This window comes from Cotesia glomerata, linkage group LG7 (assembly GCF_020080835.1).
Source record: "Cotesia glomerata isolate CgM1 linkage group LG7, MPM_Cglom_v2.3, whole genome shotgun sequence".
In the NCBI taxonomy this organism is placed as follows: domain Eukaryota; kingdom Metazoa; phylum Arthropoda; class Insecta; order Hymenoptera; family Braconidae; genus Cotesia; species Cotesia glomerata.
In genome coordinates this window covers 4853809-4879210 of record NC_058164.1, presented here as the reverse complement: position 1 = coordinate 4879210, position 25402 = coordinate 4853809, and the positions used below count along the sequence as shown (strand labels likewise).

Sequence of the window (25402 nt, the reverse complement as noted above, 5' to 3'; positions counted from 1 at the left end):
AACAAATAAATTATGGCAAAAAAAATTTTAATCTTTAGAAGCTCTAAAAAATGATAAATGCAATTTTTCAAAAATAATTTTTAGGATCTATTTTATTTTTAAAGAAAAATCAAAAAATTATCAAGTGTGCTAATTTTAATTTCCTAAAAATAAATAAAAAATTTAATAAAAATAATAATCAAATAAATAAATCTTCGGTATTGATGAAAAAAAAATATTTATATGTATAATAGAATTTATTCACTCAAGAACAATTACAATAATCTTGAACCGAGACTTGATTGTCAGAATTATAAATAACAATTGTCATAAATAATTACTGACAGTTGAATATATTTATTTAAAAATTCTAGGTAGTTATTATACAGTGTACTACAATTGTACATCACCGACAATTGTTTATTGAATCTTTAAATTTAGTGCTCGCCTTTTGGAATTGGCTCGGGCTCCTCACCAGGCTGGTAATTGGGGTCGTGTGGCCAGATTGTTGGTTTCTCTGGGCTCCATGCATGTTCTGGGTACAGTTCTGCAAAGTCTTCCATAGTCATCTGTTCAAATGGTATCATTGAATTGATCTTATTGATTTCAGCTTTGTATTCCTCAATTCGCTTGTGAGATTCTGTGATGAAGTTTCTGACGTGTTCCGACTGTACAATTTAAAAATCATCAATTAAAAATTATTCTTACAAATATTTACATGCTGAAATATTAAATAACATTAAAGTTAGCAGTCACTAGATAATTTTTTAATTTTTTTTCAAAAAATTATTATTAAAAAAATTGGATTTTTAATTTTTTTTAATTTCTACATGTCAATTTTTTTTTCTAAATTTTTTTTTAACAAAAAATTTTGTTCCAAAAAATTAGATTTTCAATTTTTTTGAATTTCTACATGTCAATTTTTTTTGTCATTTATTTGTTAAAAAAATTCTTAAAATTAATAAGTATCTGCGAAATTATTTTTAACAAATTAAATCAAAGTTAGCAGTCGCTTGAGCATTTTTTAAATTTTTTTAATAAATAAATTTGCTCCAAAAAATTATTTCTAAAAAATTGCATTTTTTCTTTTTTTTTATTTTTTAAATGTCAATTTTTTTTCTCATTTTTTTTTTTTTATATAATTTATTCGTGGTAAAAAAATTCTTAAAATTATAAAATGTCTGCTAAATTAATTTTCATTTTTAACAAATATTGATGGAATGACAAAAATAATAAATACCGCTTCTTTTTCTTGCTGTTCTACAATTGAAGTGTACTTATCAGCTGGAATTGGGATTGACAGACTTGAATATTGCTTTTGGAACTCGTCAACCATTGCTGAGTTGGGAATATTTTTTTTGTAATGAGCCCAATCAATTGCTGGAACTGTTTCTGGGAACTCGTTCATGCTGAATCAATAATCACATGTTAATTAATTAAACATAGAAACATAATAATTAACTTATTAAATAAATATTCGTTAATATTAAAAATATAAATGTATATATGTGTATAGCTACACATAAATATTAATTTATAAAAATAAAGGTATAGATAAAAAATAAGTGGAAATACAAATAAAATAATTGGGGTAAAGGGACAGTAGAAAAAAATTATATAACTAAATGAATTTTGGTATAACGTGCAACACAAACCGTCTTAGGAAGCCCTCAGATTTAGTACGAAAGTTAGCAAAAATGGGCTTTTCACTCTCTTGAATCCTTTCGGCAATCGCGGACCAATTAATGGCTTTAATAGCTTTGCGAGAAGCCATTATTTATTTATTACTTTTTGATAAATTAATGACAGCAAAAGTTGGAGTGATCAACGGATCACCATTCCACACTGAAAAACTGTGAGGTTGGTTAGAATAAAATTTATTTTTTCTTGTTTTGTTGTCACAATTGGATTTCATCGACTTGAAGTTGGTTTTTATCATAATTGACATTGTAGGTGTCGTTGTTGATGTATTACACGGCAATTCAATAACATTAAAGTTAGCTGTCACTTGACAATTTTTTAATTTTATTTAACAAAAAAGATTTTGTTCCAAAAAATTGTTTTTAAAAATTTGCATTTTTTATTTTTTTCAATTTCTAAATGTTAATTTTTTTTTCCCATAATATTTGTTATAAAATTTTTAAAATTATTAAATATGTGCTATATTAATTTTCAAGGCAATTCACTATAATTTAATTGGTATGAAAATTAATGTAGCATTTATTTAATAATTTTAAAAATTGTATAACAAATAGATTATGGCAAAAAAAAATTGAAAGAAAAAATTAACATCTAGAATTTTAAAGAAATAAAAAATGCAATTTCTTAAAAATAATTTTCTGAAACAAATCTTTTTGTTAAGTAAAATTAAAAAATTGTCAAGTGATTGCTAACTTGAATGTCACTCAATTGGTTATTAATTATAAGTAATTAATGTTGTTAAAAATTATTTTAGCACAAATTTAAGTGTAGTGATTTTTTTTTAAACAAGCAGTGAATAAAATTATAATACTAAAGTTAGCCAACGATTTTATTTTTTTGATTTTTTTTTTAATAATTAAATTAGAATAAAAAAATATTTTTTAAAAATTGCACTTACAGTTTTTAAAGTTTTTTACAAGTGAAAATTTTTTTTTAATCGTTTTTTCAATAAAAAAAATTCTATAAATTTTTAAATGTCGGCTAACTTAATTTTCATAACAAAATTTTGTCAATAGTAACTCAGAAATTATAAAAAATAAGCTTGTAAGCTTGCACCTGTCATTTGACAACTGAACTTTTGCGCGCGCATGCGCATACTAAATATGGCGAATTATATTTCATTTTTTTAATATTTTACGTAGATAATACTTTAAATATTTTTACAGTCAGTGTATTATTAAGTATTAATCATTAAGTTTAATATTTCGTGTGTAATTAATTAAAAAAAAATTTTTTAATTAAAAATTTTTTGATTTTTAAAATGACAGGTATCGATTAATCGACTTTAAAAAACATCGAGATAAAACAATTGACTTCGATGTTCGATTCACCCATTTTCTTTGCCCTCCTCCATAGAAGATGAGCAATTGTGAGCTGTCGAGCTGAATTGCTGCTGCTAAATAATTAAATAATATATATTTAACTCTGACATTTAAAACATAAGAGCTCGATAGTTTTTAATTTTGTATTTTTTCTGTGTAGTTGAATAATGAATAATTTCATTTACCAACAAGTGTAGATTATAGACTAAAGTTTAAGTATAAATTATTAAACTGAAAACGTAGCTGAACAGGATGGGTGATTCACTGGATGGGTCTGGTGAACCCACGCCAGAGTCCCAAATAATAGCGACTGTTGACTTTACGTCTTTTACTAATTATTTGCGTAAAATAATAACAATATTAGCGCCCGAGGAAGATGGTGTCCCGCAAGCTTTTATCGCAGCTCTTGACGACAAGAGTCATCAGGATTATATTCGAAAATTTATCAGCGATTTTCAAGTATGGGCACTGTGTATCCAGCGCAGTTCAACAAAAGGTTCATTTTTTTTTTTTAATTTTTCTAATAATACTGTAAATAATTTATTTTTATAATACCGACAGTAAATTTTGACAGATTGCTAATTATTGAATAAAATTTATATAATTAAAAAAAAAAAAATTATTTAAAATAAATTGCATGTATATTTTTTTTCATTTGATTTATTTTAATTTATTTGTTAAAAAATATTTTTAAAACTAAAAATCTCTAAATATAATTATCATTTTTTTATGAAAATTAAGTTAGCCGACAAAATTATTACAACAAAATTAAAAAAAAATTCATTTTTAAAAAACTTTAGAAATTATAAGTGCAAATTTTTAAAAATATTATTTAGCTCTAATTTAATAATTAAAAAAAAAACTCAAAAAATTAACAATGTCGGCTAATTTTAATATTATTCATTTTTTTAGTAATATTTTTATGACATTCAAGTTAACAGTCACTTAACCACTTTTTAATTTTTGTTAAAAAACAAATTTGTTCCAAAAAATTATTTAAGAAAAATTGAATTTTTTATTTTTAAAAATTTCTAAATATCAATTTTTTATAATTTTTTTTCCCATAATTTATTTTTTACAAAAATTCTCTAAATTGTCAAATATCTGCTAAATTAATTTTCATGAAATTAGAGTTAGCTGTCACTTGAGCAATTTTTAATTTTATTTAACAATTAAATTAATTCTAAAAAATTGCATTTATAATTTTTCTAAATTTCTGCATGTTAATTTTTTTTCCTAATTTTTTTTCCACAGTTTATTTGTTAGAAAAATTCTAAAAATTGTCAAAAATCTTCAAAATTAATTTTCATATATTTTTTCAAAATTATCTCTGACCATTTCAATTAAAAAAAAAAATTATCAAGTTTCTCCATCAACCAATTAATAAAAATATTTAACTAACCCAAGAAAAATTTCCTTAGATGAAGACGGAAGCGGTGACGGAGCAGACGACGAGAGAGACAGTACCTACTACATCTCCACCGAAATTTACTTCACAAACCCAAAAATGTCAACCTTGGTACTAACCAAACGAGGAGCGGTCATAGAAGCCGACAAATCAATCTCCTCGCAAGTTCGACTAGTAAACTTCTCCGACGGCCCGCCTTACGAAACTCTTCACGCAATTAGCAAAACCATGGCTCCATTTTTCAAGAGCTACGTCAAAGAGACCGGGCGGGTGGACCGCGATGGAGACAAAATGGCTCCATCAGTTGAGAAAAAAATCGCGGAGCTTGAAATGGGGCTGCTGCACCTACAGCAGAACATCGACATCCCGGAAATCTCGCTGCCGGTCCACCAGCTTGTCATGCAGGTGATAAAGCAGTGTGCTGACGAGGGGAGAAAGCCCAAAGTCGCGGACTTCGGAGACAAGGTCGAGGACTCGACATTCCTCAACCAGCTGCAGAACGGAGTCAACCGCTGGATCAAAGAAATCCAAAAGGTAACCAAGCTGAACCGGGACCCGGAGTCAGGAACTGCTTTGCAAGAAATCTCCTTCTGGCTGAACCTAGAACGCGCTCTTCATCGCATCCAGGAGAAGCGCGAGAGCACAGAAGTGACTCTGACTCTAGATATTCTCAAGCACGGAAAGCGTTTCCATGCCACCGTGAGTTTCGACACCGACACAGGTCTCAAGCAAGCTCTAGCGACCGTCAATGATTACAATCCTCTGATGAAAGACTTTCCTATCAATGATTTGCTGTCCGCAACCGAGTTAGAACGCATCCGAGCCGCAGTCCAGCAGATATTTTTGCACATGCGTAAAATACGCAACACTAAGTACCCAATTCAACGCGTGCTGCGTCTAGTAGAAGCTATTTCTCGGGACTTAAGCCAGCAGCTGTTGAAAGTACTGGGCACGCGTCGGCTAATGCACATTCCATTTGATGAGTTCGAGAAAGTAATGACCCAGTGCTTCGAAGTGTTCAACACCTGGGACGACGAGTACGACAAACTAACGGGACTTTTGCGTGACTTTGTCAAAAAGAAACGTGACGAGCATATGAAGATGGTCTGGCGAGTCTCTCCCGCTCATAAGAAGCTCCAAACAAGGATGGAACAGATGCGAAGGTTCAGGAGACAGCACGAACAGTTGCGCACTGTTATTGTTCGGGTGCTAAGACCTACCGTTCGCCAGAACAGCACCAGCTCTGCAAGCAATATTGACAATCAAGAGAGCGAAAATGTCAAGGTTGAATTCGCTCTTGATGCTGCTGATGCTAATGCTATTGGTGAAGTTAACCTTGCTTATGAGAATGTAAAAGAGGTGGACTGCTTAGACATCACTAAGGAAGGTCTTGAGTCCTGGGAGGCTGCTGTTCATCGCTATGAGGAGCGCATCGAACGCGTGGAAGCAAGAATCACCGCTCACCTTCGGGATCAGCTGGGAACTGCTAAGAATGCTAATGAGATGTTCAGGATATTCTCTAGGTTCAATGCTCTGTTTGTCAGGCCTCACATTCGTGGAGCTATTCGCGAGTATCAGACTCAGCTGATCCAGCGAGTTAAGGATGATATTGAGGCTCTGCATGAGAAATTCAAGGTTCAGTATCCTCAGAGCAAGTGCTGCAAGATGAGCATGGTAAGAGACATTCCTCCGGTCTCGGGATCTATTATCTGGGTCAAGCAGATCGACTACCAGCTGACGATGTATCTCAAGAGGGTTGAAGATGTCCTGGGAAAAGGCTGGGAGAGCCACATTGAAGGACAGAAGCTTAAAGCTGATGGAGATTCTTTTAGGTTGAAGCTTTCTACTCAGGAGATATTCGACGAGTGGGCGAGGAAAGTTCAGCAGAGGAATATTGGAGTCACTGGAAGGATATTTATCATTGATACTGTCAGGTCTAGGTCAGGAAGGGGCAATGTACTGAAGTTGAAGGTTAATTTCTTGCCTGAGATTATCATGCTGTCGAAGGAAGTCAGGAATTTGAAGAACCTCGGGTTCCGTGTGCCCTTGGCGATTGTTAATAAGGCACACCAGGCGAATCAGTTGTATCCGTTTGCTATCAGTCTTATTGAAAGTATCAGGACTTATGAGAGAACTCTGGAAAAAGTAAGGATTATTTCATTATTTATATTTATTTATGTATCGTCTAATTAGCAATTGGTCTAGCTTCTTATTTTTCAGAAGGTGATTTTTTAATATTTTGATGTAGTAATAGTTCGCTTATCAATTATTTGAATGATTCTAACCAAAATATTATACTTTTATTAAATATTAAATGGTTTTTTAAAGTGATAATAAATTTGGAACTACACTGAGAAAAAAAAGTACTACTCTTGAGAAAATTTTCTTGTCTCAAGAATTAATCGAATTATTTTTTGGTTAATTCAAGTGAACCTATTTGTTTGTTAATCTATCAAAATTAATGCCAATATTTTATTAGCATGATAGATATTGATATTCTTTTGTCAAAAAACCAAAATTTATTTTAAACGATTCTTGAGCCAAGAAATTTTTTTCTGGACAAAAAATTAGAGTTAGACAATTTGCTAATTAGAACATCGATATGATTGATTAATTAATATTAGATTAATATTAATATTTATATTTAAAAATAGTGTACTGTACTTATTTACGTGCAGTTTTAGATCGATGATAGAGATCTAATCCCTCTTAAATCTACGTAATTTTTTAGCTTACATCTCGGAGTCCCCACTGTCCCACATTAAAGGTAGTTTATTACCGCCAGAAAAATATTCAACGCAACTGTCTGCCTGCTTATTATTAATTAAACTCTTATTATTAATTAAAGTCGTTGATTAAAATTAGTTTATAATTTGAACAAAGCATCGGATTGTCCCTCTCCCTTTGTTTCTTTTAAATTAAATTATATTATTTTTTTACAGCCTGTGGTATTATTTAATACGTAATTTTTGAGAGGTATTCCTTTCAAATAAACTTGATAAATAATTTAAATTAAAATGTGTAATTGATGTCAGGGAATACCTCTAGCATATTTTCGTTTGCATCGCTTTCAACAATTTATTGTTAACAATATTGAGTTGTATTTTAGTACTGTAATTTTATTATGTATCAGTGCATTTTAATTTTTATTTATTATTTAGACTAGTTATTTAATAAATTTTTAATTTTAGATTGAAGACAAGGCAAGTATTATTCCATTGGTTGCTGGAATGCGAAAAGATGTTCTTTCTTTATTCTCAGAGGTAATTTATCAATAATTATTATATCGCGTAAATGCCAAAAGGGCGTGCAAAAAAAATTATTTTTGCCAGTCAACTTAAAATCGTCCAAAACGTCAAGATAAAAAACAAAAAATTTCGAGTTACTAAAATTATTTTTTTTATTATAAAACATAAAATATGAGAAATTGAACTGTGAAAAGGAGCAAAATGAGCAACGAAAAAAATTTTATTTGACTTTTTTTGGAATTCTAGAAAATGACCCAATTTTTTTCTCTTTAATTTTTTAAAACTATTTTGTAAGATTCAGATTAAGAAAAAATTAACTCTTTTAAAAAATGATTATTATGACTGAATATATTAAAAACTTTTGAAATTTTGCGCTTTAGTAGCCTGATAGCCATTTAATAATAAAAATATTAATATTCTTTATTTTCACTCTTCGAGTCATTCAGATTTATAACTAGAGACATAAATTTTTAAGACTTGAAATTTTTTTGATCAAAATATGTTTGCAAAATAATTGAAAAAGAAAAATTTTTTATACGCCCTTTTGGCAATTGTCATGCAATATTATTATTAATTAATTATGTTTAATTAAACAGGGAATAGCATTAGTGTGGGAGAGCTACAAATTAGACCCATACGTCCAGCGTTTATCAGACATCGTGGTCCAGTTCCAAGAGAAAGTCGACGACCTTTTGGTAGTCGAAGAGCAACTGGACGTCGACGTAAGATCCTTAGAAACTTGTCCTTACTCCGCAAACACATTTGCAGACATCCTAGCAAAGATTCAAAAGTCAGTCGACGAATTATCCCTAAAAAATTACTCCAACTTGCACATCTGGGTGGCAAGACTAGACGAGGAAGTAGAGAAGAACCTAGCAGCACGATTAGAAGCCGGTGTGAAGGCGTGGACAGACGCTCTGATGGGCCAAAAGAAGGAAGTAGACCTGAGCATGGACACCGACGCGCCAGCAAAGCCCACCCACAAGCCCGGCGGAGACCCCAAAATCCAGAACCAAATCCACGAGGTCAGAATCACCAACCAAACTATGTACCTCTACCCCAGCATCGAGGACGCGCGTTTCCAAATAATGCAGCAATTGTTCGCATGGCAAGCGATCGTCACCTCCCAAGTGCGTCTTCAGAGCTCGCGTTACCAAGTTGGACTCGACAAGCCAGAGTCTGGAACCTACAGAAATTTACTCACCAAGCTTCCGAGCGGCAAGCAACCTTTAGAAGCCGCTTACGAGTCTATAGAATCAAAAATAAAAGACGTAGCCGAGTATGTAGACCAGTGGCTGCGCTATCAAGCTCTCTGGGATCTCCAACCGGACAATCTTTACGGCAAACTCGGCGATGACATCAATTTGTGGATGAAGTGCTTGAATGACATCAAAAAAACACGCACGACTTTCGACACCTCGGACACGCGTCGCGAGTTCGGTCCAGTTATCATCGACTTTGCTAAAGTACAGAGCAAGGTGTCGCTCAAGTACGACTCGTGGCACAAAGAGACTCTCGGTAAATTTGGCGCGTTGCTCGGCAATGAAATGACGAGTTTCCACGGGCAGGTATCTAAATCTCGCAGCGACTTGGAGCAGCAGTCGATAGAAGCTGCTAGTACTACCGACGCGGTAGGATTCATCACTTACGTCCAGTCGCTGAAGCGCAAGATGAAGGTCTGGGAGAAGCAAGTGGACATTTATCGGGAAGGCCAGCGGATTCTTGAGCGCCAGCGGTTCCAATTTCCTTCGTCTTGGCTGCACGTGGACAATATTGAAGGCGAGTGGGGAGCTTTTAATGAAATAATAAAGCGCAAAGACTTGAGCATCCAGACCCAAGTCGCTTCGCTGCAGATGAAGATAGTCGCTGAAGACAAAGCTGTTGAGACACGCACCACTGACTTCCTGGGTGACTGGGAGCGTGGCAAGCCCGTGGAGGGACACTTGAGACCCGACGAAGCGCTCCAGCAGCTTCAGATGTTTGAGAGTAAATTTGCCAGGCTCAAAGAAGAACGCGACAATGTCGCGAAGGCTAAAGAAGCTCTTGAGTTACAGGAGCCTGGTGGAGTATCTAGTACCAGTGAAGACAGGATGCAAGTTGTCTTTGAAGAGCTTCAAGACTTGCGTGGTGTTTGGTCTGAGTTGTCACGAATTTGGGCTCAAATTGACGAGACAAGAGAGAAGCCCTGGTTGTCTGTCCAGCCGCGGAAACTCCGCCAGCAGCTTGATACAATGATGGCCCAGTTGAAGGAACTGCCTGCTAGACTGCGTCAGTACTCTTCTTACGAGTATGTCAAAAAAATGCTCCACAATTACACCAAGGTCAACATGCTGATTGTTGAATTGAAGTCCGACGCGCTGAAAGAGCGCCACTGGAAGCAACTGACGAAGCAATTAAGGGTGAACTGGATTCTGAGTGAGCTTACCCTGGGTCAAGTCTGGGATGTAAATTTGCAGAAGAACGAGAGCATTGTTAAGGACATTATTCTGGTCGCTCAGGGAGAAATGGCTCTTGAGGAGTTCTTGAAGCAAGTACGCGAATCCTGGCAGACTTATGAGCTCGATTTGATAAATTATCAGAGCAAGTGTCGGTTGATAAGAGGCTGGGATGATTTGTTTAATAAAGTTAAAGAGCATATTAATTCAGTGGCTGCTATGAAGCTCTCGCCTTACTACAAAGTCTTTGAAGAAGAGGCTCTTACCTGGGAGGAAAAATTAAATCGGATTAATGCGTTGTTTGACGTCTGGATTGATGTTCAAAGACGCTGGGTTTATTTAGAGGGAATTTTCTCCGGTAGCGCTGATATTAAAACACTTTTACCCGTTGAGACTTCTAGATTCCAAAGTATCAGTTCGGAGTTTTTGGGACTGATGAAAAAAGTGTCCAAGTCTCCGATGGTGATGGACGTTTTGAACATTCCAGGAGTCCAAAGAGCGCTAGAGCGGCTCGCAGATTTATTAGGAAAAATACAGAAGGCTCTGGGTGAGTATCTTGAACGCGAGCGTACGTCATTCCCTAGGTTTTACTTTGTAGGGGATGAAGATCTGCTGGAGATAATTGGTAACAGTAAAAACGTCGCGCGTCTTCAGAAACATTTTAAAAAAATGTTCGCGGGAGTCGCTGCTATTTTGCTGAATGAAGACAACACAGTAATTACTGGAATGGCTTCTCGTGAAGGAGAAGAGGTCAGTTTCCAGACTCCAGTGTCTACTGTAGAGCATCCTAAGATCAACGAGTGGCTGACTTTAGTAGAAAAAGAAATGAGAGTGACTTTAGCGTCTTCTTTAGCCAAAGCTGTTTCTGATATAAAACAATTTAAAGATGGCAACATCCATGCTGACGCTTTCATGACCTGGTGTGACAATTATCAAGCTCAGATTGTCGTCCTGGCTGCGCAGATTCTGTGGTCAGAAGACGTGGAAGCGGCTTTGCACGAAGCCCAGTCGCAGGCGAGTGATAAGAACCCTCTGGAGCGAGTTCTTACCCAAGTCGAGGGGACTCTTAATGTCCTGGCGGACTCCGTGCTTCAAGAACAGCCTCCGTTGAGGCGGAAGAAGTTGGAGCACTTGATAAACGAGTTTGTTCATAAGAGAACAGTCACCCGGCGGTTGATTGCGAATAAAGTCTCCAACCCGAAGGCGTTCGAGTGGCTCTGTGAGATGAGGTTCTACTTCGACCCTCGGCAGACGGAAGTCCTCCAGCAGTTGACGATTCATATGGCCAACGCAAAGTTCTTCTACGGGTTTGAGTACTTGGGAGTTCAGGATAGACTTGTGCAAACTCCTTTGACGGACCGCTGCTACTTGACGATGACTCAAGCGCTGGAAGCGAGGCTTGGAGGCTCTCCGTTCGGACCGGCTGGTACTGGCAAGACCGAGTCGGTTAAAGCTCTAGGTCATCAGCTGGGAAGGTTCGTGCTGGTGTTTAATTGTGACGAGACCTTTGACTTCCAGGCGATGGGACGGATCTTTGTGGGGCTCTGTCAAGTCGGAGCTTGGGGGTGCTTTGACGAGTTTAACCGGCTGGAGGAGCGCATGCTCTCGGCTGTCTCGCAGCAGGTACAGACTATTCAGGAAGCTCTTAAGAGTCAGATGGAAGGTACTAAAAAAGAGGGAACGACTTTGTGTGTCGAGTTGGTGGGCAAGCAGGTTAAAGTGTCCACTGATATGGCGATATTTATTACTATGAATCCTGGTTATGCTGGACGGTCTAATTTGCCGGATAATCTTAAAAAATTGTTCAGGTCGCTTGCTATGACCACGCCTGACAGGCAGCTCATTGCTGAAGTTATGCTGTTTAGTCAGGGATTCAGGTCTGCTGAGAAACTCGCTTGTAAGATTGTTCCCTTCTTTAAGTTGTGTGATGAGCAATTGTCCAATCAGTCGCACTATGATTTTGGATTGAGGGCTTTGAAGTCGGTGCTGATTTCTGCGGGGAATGTTAAGAGAGATAGGATTCAGAAGATTAAGGAGGGAATGGTTCAGAGGAACGGCGAGGAGAATGTTGATGAAGCTTCGATTGCTGAAAATTTACCCGAACAGGAGATTCTTATTCAGTCTGTCTGTGAGACAATGGTTCCTAAGCTGGTTGCTGAAGACATTCCGCTCCTTTTCAGTCTTCTTAATGATGTGTTCCCAAGTGTTAATTACACTCGAGCTGAAATGAAAGGTTTGTTTTTTTTTATTTATTTTAAATTACAAACCTTGCAGCCACTGTGTGACTTCCGTGACTTGTGAACAAAAAAATTAAAATTTTGGGTTATTAAATAATGACTTTTGTTAAATTACACTGTACTTTCTTAAATATTGACGTTTTTAAAGATATAAGCTCATCCCGATGATACACTCATCAAGAGCTTTCATTTGAGTACCCACATGCATTTTCATATATTTTTCATATATACATATATATAAATATATAAAATATATGAAAAATTGATGTGGGTACTCAAATGAAAGGTCTTGATGAATATAACATCAAGATGAACTTCTATCTTTAAAAATGTCAAAAGTTCACAAGATAGAAGATCATTTCATAATTATGTATCTAGAGATAGAGCATTTTCGAATGCAGCCTAAATACTTATAATATAACTCATCATTTTTTGTTATTTTAGGATTGAAAGATCAAATAAGAAAAGTTTGCGCTGAGGAGTATCTAGTATGCGGTGAAGGCGATGATGAACAAGGAGGCGCTTGGCAAGAAAAGGTAGTTATAATTTTATCAATTGTCCAATTATACTTGTTTAGATGAATTAATTAATCAAATACCCACGTATATTTACGCACGTACACGGTGCTAGTTGTATGCGAGATTTTAACAGGGTATTATTAAAATATAAAAATTATTTCCGAGTAAAATTTACAAAATCTCCCGCATTAATAATAAATAATTAATAACACCCTCTTAACTTAAATAATTAGTATAGTACTGTAAATGTAAATGTATATATAATATAAAAAAAACACAATTTATCTTATGCACGCAATAAGGAGCTGGTTGGTGAAACTTGGGTAGAAAAGGTGAGAAGAATAACAAAAACGCTCTTAAATTGCTGCTGACTCCCTTCAATTGCTTCTGGCATAAAAAAAACCTCTCATGACTTACCAATCAATAAAATAAATAATCTTCTTCCAGGTCTTACAACTGTACCAAATTTGCAACTTAAACCACGGACTGATGATGGTGGGCCCAAGCGGATCCGGCAAAACAACAGCCTGGAAAGTGCTTCTAAAAGCTCTGGAGCGATTCGAAGGAATTGAGGGCGTAGCTCACGTAATTGACCCGAAAGCCATCAGCAAAGAGACTCTCTACGGAGTCTTGGACCCGAACACCCGCGAATGGACCGACGGTCTATTCACACACATTTTGCGAAAAATAATCGACAACGTCCGTGGAGAAATAAACAAACGCCAGTGGATAATCTTCGACGGTGACGTCGACCCGGAGTGGGTAGAAAATCTCAACTCAGTACTTGACGACAACAAACTCCTGACTCTCCCCAACGGAGAACGTTTAAGCTTGCCTCCAAATGTCCGAGTAATGTTCGAAGTTCAAGATTTAAAATACGCAACTCTGGCGACTGTATCACGTTGTGGAATGGTCTGGTTCTCCGAAGACGTGCTCTCTACAGAGATGATCTTCGAGCACTATTTACTCCGTCTGAAGAACATTCCCCTCGAAGACAACGACGAAGACAACAACCTCAGCAAGAAAATCCTCACCGGAGACAACAAAGACGACACAATGTCCCCCGGACTCTCCGTTCAATGCGAAGTAGCGAGCATTCTCCAGAGTTACTTCGCACCCGACGGCCTAGTCGTCCGCTGTCTGGAATACGCCATGAAGCAAGAGCACATAATGGACTTCACCCGGCTGCGAGCACTCAGCTCGCTTTTCTCAATGCTCAACCAAGCAGTCCGCAATATTCTGCAGTACAATCACACCCACATCGACTTTCCGCTGCCCAGTGAGCAGCTGGAGCGCTACATGCCCAAGTGTCTGGTCTACGCTCTGCTCTGGAGCTTTGCCGGAGACGCTAAGCTAAAAGTAAGGTCCGACTTGGGTGACTTTATCCGGTCTATCACCACAGTACCGCTGCCTCAGGGCAGTAACATCCCGATAATCGACTTTGAGGTCAACATTCATGGCGAGTGGCTCCCTTGGAGCAACAAAGTCCCGCAGATTGAAGTCGAGACTCACAAAGTCGCCAGCCCTGACATTGTAGTCCCCACTTTGGACACAGTAAGACACGAGAGTCTTTTATACACCTGGCTAGCTGAGCACAAGCCTCTTGTCCTTTGCGGTCCCCCGGGTTCAGGAAAAACAATGACTTTATTCTCAGCTCTGAGAGCTCTGCCAGACATGGAAGTAGTTGGACTGAATTTCTCGTCTGCTACCACACCAGAGTTACTCTTAAAGACCTTCGACCACTATTGTGAGTACAGAAAAACTCCCAATGGAGTTATTCTCTCCCCAGTGCAATTGGGCAAGTGGCTCGTGCTCTTCTGCGACGAAATAAATTTACCTGACATGGATAATTACGGTACTCAGCGAGTGATATCCTTTTTACGGCAACTGGTGGAACATCGCGGGTTCTACAGAACTAGCGACCAAGCCTGGGTGACTTTAGAGCGAATCCAGTTCGTGGGAGCTTGCAATCCTCCGACAGATCCCGGAAGAAAGCCCTTGAGCCACAGATTCCTGAGACATGTGCCAGTTATCTATGTAGACTATCCCGGAGAGACTTCTCTGAAGCAAATTTACGGTACGTTTACTCGCGCGATGCTGAGATTAACTCCCTCGCTGCGGGGGTATGCAGAGCCGCTCACTAACGCGATGGTAGAATTCTACTTGGCGTCTCAGGAGAAATTCACCCAAGACATGCAGCCGCACTATGTTTACTCGCCTAGAGAGATGACCAGGTGGGTCAGAGGAATTTGCGAAGCTATCCGTCCGCTGGATAGCTTGGCTGTTGAAGGACTGGTTCGTCTGTGGGCTCACGAGGCGCTGAGACTCTTCCAGGATAGGCTTGTGGAAGACTCTGAGAGAGCTTGGACGAATAAGAACATTGATATTGTCGCTACTAAGCATTTTATGGGCGTAGATAAGGAGAAAGCGCTCTCAAGGCCGATTTTATACAGCAACTGGCTGTCCAAGGATTATGTCCCGGTTAATAGACAAGAACTCCGTGATTATGTACGCGCTAGGCTTAAAGTGTTCTATGAAGAAGAGCTGGATGTTCCTTTGGTGCTTTTTGATGAAGTTCTGGAGCATGTATTGAGGATTGACAGGATTTTTAGGCAGCCTCAGGGACATTTGCTGCTAATTGGAGTCTCTGGAGCGGGGAAGACTACTCTCTCGAGGTTCGTCGCTTGGATGAACGGTTTGTCGATCTTCCAGATTAAGGTTCATAATAAATACACCGGAGAGGACTTTGATGAAGACTTGAGACAAGTTTTGAGACGCTCAGGGTGCAAAGATGAGAAAATAGCATTTATTTTGGACGAATCTAATGTTTTGGAGTCGGGATTCTTGGAGAGGATGAACACCTTGCTGGCCAATGGAGAAGTCCCGGGTCTTTTTGAAGGAGATGAGTACACGACGTTGATGACTCAGTGTAAAGAAGGAGCACAGCGGGAAGGATTGATGCTAGATTCTAATGAAGAGCTCTACAAGTGGTTCACTGGTCAAGTTATGAAAAACTTGCATGTGGTATTCACGATGAATCCTAGCACAGATGGGTTAAAAGACCGCGCAGCTACTTCACCAGCGTTGTTCAATCGTTGTGTACTAAATTGGTTCGGAGACTGGTCGGACAATGCGCTGTTCCAGGTGGGAAGAGAGTTCACGTCCAGGGTTGATCTGGAGAGACCTTCTTGGAGGTGTCCTGACTTCTTCCCGTCAGCTTGCTCGTTGATTCCTAACCCTCCGAATCATCGAGACGCCGTTGTCAATGCGTTTGTTTATGTACATCAGACGCTTCATAAAGCTAATGCGAGGCTTGCTAAGCGGGGAAGTCGCACGATGGCTATTACTCCTAGGCACTACTTGGACTTTATCAATCATTTTGTTAAATTGTATCAGGAGAAACGGAGTGATTTGGAGGAACAGCAGCTGCATCTTAATGTTGGGCTGAGCAAAATTGCTGAGACTGTTGAACAGGTTGAGGAAATGCAGAAGAGTTTGGCTGTTAAGTCACAGGTAATTTTTTTTTTTTACTTTTATTTGTAATTAATATATGGGGTGCATTATTATTATTATTATTATTATTATTATTATTATTATTATTATTATTAGCAACCTTACAGTCTTTATGTGACTTACGTGACTTGTGAACTATAAATAAATAAAATTTTGCTTTGTTAAATAATGGCTTTTGTTAAATTGCACTGTACTTTTTTAACTATTGACGGTTTTAAAGAAATAAGCTCATCCTGATGTTAGACTCATCAAGACCTTTCATTTGAGTACCCACATGCATTCTCATATATTTTTCATATATACGTATATATAAATATATAAAATATATGAAAAATTGATGTGGGTACTCAAATGAAAGGTTTTGATGAGTGTAACATTGAGATGAGCTTATATTTTAAAAAATGTCAATAGTTCACAAAATACAAGATAATTTCTTAATTATTGACATTTTTAAAGATATAAGCTCATCTCGATGTTACGTTCATCAAGACCTTTCATTTGAGTACCCACATGCATTTTCATATATTTTTCATATATATATATATATATATATATAAAATGATGTGGGTACTCAAATGAAAGGTCTCGATGAGTGTAATGTCGGGGTGAGCTTATATCTTTAAAAATATCATTAGTTGACAAGATAGCAATGTCAGTTCTAAATTATTGATATTTTTAAAGATATAAGCTCATCCCAATGTTACACTCATCAAGGGCTTACGTTTGAATACCCACATGCATTTTTATATATTTTTGAAATATACATATATATAATATATATAAATATATGAAAAATTGATGTGGGTACTCAAATGAAAGGTCTCGATGGGTGTGATGTCGGGGTGAGCTTATCTCTTTAAAAATCTCGGTAGTTCACAAGATACAAGATCATTTCTTAATAATGTATTTAGAGATAGATATTATTAGAGATATAGAGATTATTATTATTATGATTTTTTTTTTTTAAAGGAACTTCAAGCTAAAAACGATGCTGCTAATGCAAAACTCCGACAAATGGTAAAAGATCAACAGGAAGCTGAGAAGAAAAAAGTACAGAGTCAAGAAATTCAACAGCAATTAGCAATCCAAACAGTTGCTATTGATCAGAAGCGAGAAGATGTCATGGCTGATTTAGCTCAAGTAGAACCAGCTGTAATTGACGCCCAGACTGGTAATTTATTCATAGGATTCATTCACATAAATTTAATTATTAATTTATTAGTTTAATTTATTTGCTAGAATAGTATAGTATTAAAAATTAAAAATATGATTTAATAAATAAATTATAAACGAGTACAGCTGTAAAGGGAATAAAGCGACAACATTTGGTGGAAATCCGTTCAATGGCGAACCCGGTCGCGATCATTAAATTGGCCTTAGAGTCAATATGTTTTTTACTTGGCGCTACAGTAGACAGTTGGAAGCAAATTCGCGCCTTAACTATGAGAGACAACTTTATTCCTACGATTGTTAATTTCAACACATCTGACATAACGTAAGAACAAATCTTTGCTAGAAGATCGGTAATTCATAAATATGAATGTTCAACGTCTTCATGGCTGGGATATAAAAAATTAATTCAGCTTACTCGTCTCGCTATTTATTTTTAATAATTACTTATTATTTAGAATACTACAAACACGATAATTGTATTTTAGCACACGTATTTAACTTTGTACATAAAAATTTACAGAGTAAGCTGCTGCAAGCTTCTTTGATGTCAATAACTAAACAATTACTCTAGAATAAAATTTAACTATATGTTTTCTTTTCTACTTTTAATTATTCTATCTATTGTAAATATTTAATGTTATTAACATTTCTTTTTTTTTTTTTTATCAATTCTTTTGCATCTAGCGGTGAAGTCAATAAAGAAACAACATCTGGTTGAAGTACGTTCGATGGCAAATCCACCGGCGATTGTTAAAGTCGCCCTCGAGTCAATTTGTTTATTATTAGGTGAAAATGCAAGCGATTGGAAATCAATTCGTGCTGTCATCATGCGAGACAACTTTATCAATACTATCGTCTCTAATTTCAGTACTGAGGATATTACGTAAGCATGCTCTCTTTAATTTTTATTAAAAAATTTAAATAATTGCCGTGACAATGATTTTAAATTGGGAGCCAAAAGCCATTTCAACTGGTGATTTTTATTTTTATTTTTATTTTCAAATAATCTAATTTGTCTGTAACAAATTAATGTTCTTTTATAAATTAACTTGTCTTAACAATTTATTAACTGTGTCTTGTTTTTACTAAATCCGAATGCAATAGAATTTATAATTTCTTTTGTAAAAATTTTATTTTTTCTATTTGATTAATATTAAGAGTAAAGGATGAAAATTAATTAATTTTAATTTTATAGGGATGAAGTACGTGAAAAAATGAAGAACCGGTACCTCAGTAATCCTGATTATAATTTCGAGAAAGTAAATCGTGCTAGTATGGCATGTGGACCTATGGTTAAATGGGCAATTGCTCAGGTGAGAATTTTTTTTTTTTTTTATTTTTAAAAATATCTAACACAAAAAAACAAATTAATTAATAAATGACATTAATTTGATAAATAATGACTTTTGTTAAAGTACTTTCTTGAATATTGACATTTTTAAAGATATAAGCTCATCCCGATGTTACCCTCATCAAGACCTTTCATTTGAGTACCTACATGCATTTTGATATATTTTTCATATATACATATATATAAATATATGAAATATATGAAAAATTGATGTGGGTACTCAAATGAAAGCTCTTGATGAGTGTAACATCAGGATGAGCTTATATCATTGAAAATGTCAATATTTTACAAGATACAAGGTCATTTTTTAATTATTGATATTTTTAAAGATATAAGCTCATCTCGATGTTACATTCAACAAGAGCTTTCATCTGAGTACCCACATCAATTTTTCATATATTTATATATATTATATATATGTATATATGAAAAATATATCAAAATGCATGTGGGTACTCAAATGAAAGGTCTTGATGAGTGTAACATCAGGATGAGCTTATATTTTAAAAAATGTCAATAGTTCACAAAATACAAGGTAATTTCTTAATTATTGACATTTTTAAATATATAAGCTCATCTTGATGCCACACTCATCAAGAGCTTTCATTTGAGTACCCACATCAATTTTTCATATATTTTTCATATATACTTATATATAAATATATAAAATATATGAAAAATTGATGTGGGTACTCAAATGAAAGATCTCGACGAGTATAACATCGGGATGAGTTTATATCTTCAAAAATCTCAATAGTTTCCAAGATACAAGTTCATTTTTTCATTAATAAATAAATAAATATTTAGATCGAGTATGCCGACATGTTGAAACGCGTGGAGCCACTCCGTGAAGAGCTCTACTCCCTAGAAAGACAAGCCGAAACCAACAAAGAGAAGGGCGAAGAGGTCAAAAAATTGATCGCTGAACTAGAACTAAGTATCGCATCCTACAAAGAAGAGTACGCACAACTCATATCCCAAGCTCAAGCTATCAAGACAGACCTGGAGAACGTCCAAGGCAAAGTAGACCGATCAATAGCCCTAATAAAGTCCCTTGTAATCGAGCGAGAACGATGGGAGGCCACCAGCGAGACATTCCGTAGCCAAATGTCCACAATAATCGGCGACGTGTTGCTATCTTCCGCATTCCTAGCCTACGCAGGTTACTTCGACCAGCACTACCGCCAGAACCTGTTCACCACCTGGTGCCAGCACCTGCAGAACGCCAACTTACAATTCCGCCCAGACATAGCTCGAACCGAGTATCTGTCCAACCCTGACGAGCGTCTGCGCTGGCAAGCGAATGCTCTGCCCACCGACGACCTGTGTACAGAAAACGCGATAATGCTCAAGCGGTTCAACAGATACCCGCTGATAATAGACCCCTCTGGCCAAGCTACTGAGTTCATCATGAACGAGTTCAAGGACCGGAAGATAACCAAGACCAGTTTCTTGGACGATTCCTTCAGGAAGAACCTCGAGAGTGCTCTGCGTTTCGGAAACCCGCTCCTAGTTCAAGATGTCGAAAACTACGACCCGATATTGAACCCGGTGCTGAACCGCGAGCTTCGTCGAACCGGTGGGAGAGTTTTGATAACTCTCGGCGATCAGGACATCGACTTGTCGCCGTCATTTGTTATTTTCTTGTCCACCCGCGACCCAACCGTTGAATTCCCACCTGACATTTGCTCCCGAGTCACCTTTGTTAATTTCACAGTCACCAGAAGCTCGCTCCAGAGCCAGTGTCTCAACCAAGTCCTCAAAGCAGAGCGCCCTGACATTGATGAAAAACGCTCAGATTTATTAAAACTCCAAGGAGAATTCCACTTAAGATTAAGACAGCTAGAAAAATCGCTTCTCCAAGCGCTCAACGATGCTAAAGGTAAAATCCTTGATGACGACTCAGTAATCACCACTTTAGAAACTCTCAAACAAGAAGCCGCTGACATCAGCAAGAAAGTCGAAGAAACTGACAAAGTTATCGCAGAAATTGAAACTGTGTCCCATCAATATTTGCCTTTATCTCAAGCATGCTCCAACATTTACTTCACCATGGACAGTTTGAACCAAATCCACTTTTTGTACCAATACTCCCTCAAAATGTTCTTGGATATTTTCACATCAGTCTTATCACAAAATCCAAAATTAACAGGCCTATCTGACTACACCCAACGACTGTCTTTAATCACCAGCGACTTATTTTCAGTCTGCTACGAACGGGTCGCCCGTGGAATGTTACACGCCGACCGGATGACCTTCGCGTTGCTCCTCTGCCGCATCCACCTGAAAGGAATCGTCAGCGAGTCAACCTACGACCCGGAGTTCACTTTCTTCTTGCGAGGCAAGGAAGGTGTGATGAACGTCCGTGGGCCTCTGATACCAAACTTGACCTCCGAGCAGCAAGAAGCGATGCTGCGTCTGAGCCTTCGGCTCCCAGCGTTCAAAAAATTAGCCCAGTTCATCCAAGAAAACAGCAGTGAGTTCGCGACTTGGCTACAATCTCCAACTCCCGAGACCGCTGTTCCTAAATTATGGGAAGAAAGAATTTCTGATGATGAGGAAGAAGTAACTAAAGTACTGTCACCTATCGGCCACGCGATTTATCAACTGCTGGTGATCCAAGCCTTCAGACCCGACCGGGTGATCGCAGCAGCGGCTCTGTTCATAAACTCAGCTCTGGGTGACAAATTCATGGCAGCTGCTGAGGTAGAATTAGACTTTGCGTCGGTAGTGGAGAACCAATTAAAAGCAGCAGTCCCCGCATTGCTGTGCTCAGTTCCAGGATTCGACGCTTCGAGTCGTGTTGATGACTTAGCAGCGGAGTTAGGCAAGCAGATTGTCAGCATAGCTATCGGCTCCGCGGAAGGATTCAACCAAGCAGACCGGGCGATAAACATGGCAGTGAAAGCAGGACGTTGGGTGATGCTCAAGAATGTCCACTTAGCTCCGCAGTGGCTTGTGCAATTAGAAAAAAAATTACACAGCTTGCAGCCGCATGCTGGCTTTAGATTATTCTTGACCATGGAGATCAACCCGAAGGTTCCAGTGAATTTACTGCGAGCCGGAAGGATATTTGTCTTTGAGCCACCTCCGGGAATACGCGCGAACTTGCTAAGAACCTTCAGCACCGTTCCAGCTTCTAGAATGATGAAAGCGCCGAATGAGCGCGCGAGATTGTACTTCTTGCTCGCGTGGTTCCACGCAATTGTCCAGGAGCGGCTTCGCTACGCGCCATTAGGGTGGTCCAAGTACTACGAGTTCAACGAGAGCGACCTGCGCGTCGCTTGCGACACCCTGGACACCTGGATAGAAGCTACCGCGATGGGAAGGACGAATTTGCCACCTGAGAAAGTCCCCTGGGACGCTTTGGTGACCTTGTTGTCGCAGTGCATCTACGGGGGCAAGATAGACAACGAGTTTGACCAGCGGCTCCTTGCGTCCTTCTTGAGGAAGCTTTTCACGCCCAGATCCTTTGAGGGAGACTTCGCTCTGGTGGCTAATGTTGACGGAAGCGGAAGCGGGAGCCAAGGGAATCAACCTAGACATATCACGATGCCCGATGGAACTAGGAGAGATCATTTCTTGAAGTGGATCGAGTCGCTGTCTGACAGACAGACGCCTTCCTGGCTCGGGCTGCCGAATAATGCGGAGAAGGTGTTGTTAACCACTCGCGGGACTGATCTAGTGTCCAAGCTGCTGAAGATGCAGCAGCTCGAGGACGAGGATGAGCTGGCTTACTCTACGGATGATACTCTTGGCGGAGACACTCCGAGAGAGGCTGATGTTGATGGAAGACCTTCTTGGATGCGGGTGCTTTATAATTCAGCTTCTACTTGGCTGCAATTGCTGCCTAAGAACTTGCAGACGCTCAAGCGCACTGTGGAGAATATTAAAGATCCTCTTTATCGGTACTTTGAGCGAGAGGTCAATAGTGGAGCTAAGTTACTCCAAGATGTGATCCATGATCTTGAAGATGTGGTGATGATCTGCCAGGGAGAGAAGAAACAAACTAATTATCATCGCACGATGCTGTCTGAATTGGTGAAGGGAATTTTGCCTGCTGGGTGGAGGAGGTACACTGTTCCTAGAGGGTGTACTGTCATCCAGTGGATCACGGACTTCAGTCATCGGGTGTCTCAGCTGCAAGAAGTTTCGAGGCTGGTTTCTCAAGGCGGTGCTAAGGAAATCAAAAGCTTTCCTGTATGGTTGGGAGGATTGTTGAACCCTGAGGCTTATATCACTGCGACTAGGCAGTGTATTGCGCAGGCTAACAGCTGGTCGCTTGAAGAACTCCAGCTGGATGTTACTATTGGAGATGGGGATAATATTGCGACTGATGACTGCTCTTTCGCGGTCACTGGGTTGAAGCTACAGGGCGCTTTGTGTAAGGATAATCAGCTGTATCTTACTTCGACTATTATGACTGATTTGCCTGTTACTATGCTGAGGTGGAGTCGGTCTTCGACCGAGGAAATGAGAAAGGGAAAATTGTCTCTTCCGGTTTATCTTAATAGTACGAGGACTGAGCTGCTGTTTACTATTGATCTTAACACTGCGGTCAATCAGGAACCTCACAGCTTTTATGAACGCGGAGTCGCGGTGCTTACTTCTACGGCTTTGAATTAAATTTTAATTGTTTTTTTGGGTTTATTTTTTTTATTCCGGTTTTAAGTTTCTTTTTTATTATTTTAGGAAATTATATCTATGTTTGTAATTTAATATTTGGAAACTGGAAATGATAAATATGAAAAATATTCTATATATATTGATTGGTTAATATAAATATGGATATTAAAATTTCACTGAAAAATGTATGTAATTAATAATAATGAGGTACAAGTTTAAAATTTTTTAATCTGAAAATATAAATGTGTAATACTTGATGGTATAAAATAAAATGTGGCTTATTAAAAAAATTTGTTTCATTATTTTAACTATAATTTAATAAATAATTTATTGAATAGTAGATGTAAACTAATTTATGAGGCACGCATAGAATTAAATTGCAAAATGATGAAAATTTAGCCGACATTTAAAAATTAAAAAATTTTTTTTTTATTGAAAAAATTATTTTAAAAAAATGTCACTTGTAAAAAACTTCAAAAACTGTAAGTGAAATTTCTTAAAAATATTTTTTTGTTTTAATTTAATTATTAAAAAAAAATCAAATAATTAAAAACGTCGGCTAACTTGAGTATCATGCAAAATGGAGAATTTCAAAACGACAGTTGTGGCTTTCAGGTGGCGCTCTCGGCGCAAAAACTTATTTTTGTTACTAAAACACTTCAGTTAACTCAAAAAATGAAGTTCTAGTCAAATAAAAAATAACCGAGTTGTAATTTCGTTTAATTATTGTTAATAATTAAAAATAGTGAAAGTTCAATTGAATAAATTTAATTGTAATGAATTTAAGAGACATTTTATAATAATTATAATTTTTTTATCAAATTAATCGTGACTAAAAAACTTTAAAAGAAAAATTCTTCATATAGGAGTTATAAAAAACTATTAATAAATTTTTTTTTTAATTATTTTCCATAATAATTTATTTGTTAAATAAAATAAAAAAATTTTCAAGTATCAGATGATTTTAGTGTGTGAATTTAAACCTGGTGAAAAAATAAAGTCTAAATGATAAAAATTTAATTGCTGAAAAAAAAGGAGTTATAAGTAAGTAAATTTTCCAAAAAATATATGACATTAGTTGACAGACAAAATTTTTTTTTAATTTTTAACAATGAAAAAAATTCAGTAAAAAAATTCCTTGTTTGAAAATTAAAAAGTTAACACCTGTCAACTAACCTCAGGATCATAAAAATATTCAATAAAAAAACACATTTCACATTATAAAATTATCCTTTAATCATAACTATGTACATGTTGGTTCAAACAATTAAAGTACCATTCAATTGCTCACAAAAAGAAGTCGATGACATTTTTACAATCTTTGCGTAACTCAAAGAAATTAATATCATCTTCTTCATAACCTATAAATTTTTGGACGGATGGTTGTTTAATGCACGCGCCGATTATTAATATGCTCCAAATTACGTATTTATTACACTAGAATAAAATCCTAATCATTTGCTAAATCCAAATCATTTTCTCTTGCTCACTGACATTCATCTTCAATGATAAGGCATTAAGGTGTCGTACATAAATATATAAAATGCTTCCGAACACATATTCACAGAATTTCTTATATTGCTACCAAAAATGCGTTCTTTTATTGCCGTAAAATCATACATTTCTTCTTCTTCTTCTTCTTCAAAAAAATCAATCCTTGACTTTCATCAATAATAATTACAGCTACAATAAAAAAAACTATACAATTCGCTTCCTATTGGAATAAACTAGATAAATAACTAAGCAATTATTAAAAAAATCATAACCAAATTTTACAATGTTTATACAAGTGTTGCGAATTATATCACAATAAATCTATGACAATAAAGTCAGCCGACATTTAAAAATTTTTATAATTTTGTTTGTTGAAAAAATTATTACAAACAAAATT

The 25402-nt window shown here is 36.8% G+C and overlaps 2 protein-coding genes across 7 annotated transcripts in view; one reads left to right on the top strand and one right to left on the bottom strand.

Annotated features, from left to right (window-relative positions):
- LOC123269120 (dynein heavy chain, cytoplasmic) overlaps window positions 1-23579 on the top strand; it is a 31215-nt gene extending 7636 nt beyond the window's left edge. Inside the window, exons 2-13 of one of the 6 annotated variants that reach the window (XM_044734655.1) lie at window positions 3220-3498; window positions 4424-6555; window positions 7142-7177; window positions 7602-7673; window positions 8255-12326; window positions 12775-12866; window positions 13151-13180; window positions 13296-16361; window positions 17331-17532; window positions 18219-18417; window positions 18730-18847; window positions 19693-23579. In XM_044734655.1, the coding sequence (XP_044590590.1) occupies window positions 3255-3498; window positions 4424-6555; window positions 7142-7177; window positions 7602-7673; window positions 8255-12326; window positions 12775-12866; window positions 13151-13180; window positions 13296-16361; window positions 17331-17532; window positions 18219-18417; window positions 18730-18847; window positions 19693-23511 (14082 nt within the window). In that variant the 5' untranslated portion in view covers window positions 3220-3254 and the 3' untranslated portion in view covers window positions 23512-23579. Of the gene's footprint in view, window positions 1-3028; window positions 3499-4423; window positions 6556-7141; window positions 7178-7601; window positions 7674-8254; window positions 12327-12774; window positions 12867-13150; window positions 13181-13295; window positions 16362-17330; window positions 17533-17660; window positions 17857-18218; window positions 18418-18729; window positions 18848-19692 lie in introns of those variants that run through there. The other 5 variants (XM_044734653.1, XM_044734656.1, XM_044734658.1 and 2 more) reach the window with 5 other exon arrangements.
- LOC123269126 (ATP synthase subunit d, mitochondrial-like) lies at window positions 218-1842 on the bottom strand. The gene is made up of 3 exons (XM_044734665.1): window positions 1635-1842; window positions 1220-1388; window positions 218-647 (listed from the first exon to the last, which is right to left on the bottom strand). The coding sequence occupies exons 1-3, from the start codon at window positions 1751-1753 to the stop codon at window positions 417-419; spliced, it is 519 nt and encodes a 172-aa protein (XP_044590600.1). The 5' UTR covers window positions 1754-1842; the 3' UTR covers window positions 218-416.
- Window positions 23580-25402: the final 1823 nt, after the last annotated feature.

Coding starts and splice junctions, on each gene's coding strand:
- LOC123269126 (XM_044734665.1), bottom strand. CDS start 1,753: ATGGCTTCTCGCAAAGCTATTAAAGCCATTAATTGGTCCGCGATTGCC. Junction 1,389..1,634: donor TCTGAGGGCTTCCTAAGACG/GTTTGTGTTGCA, acceptor TTATTGATTCAG/CATGAACGAGTTCCCAGAAA. Junction 648..1,219: donor AACAGCAAGAAAAAGAAGCG/GTATTTATTATT, acceptor TAAATTGTACAG/TCGGAACACGTCAGAAACTT.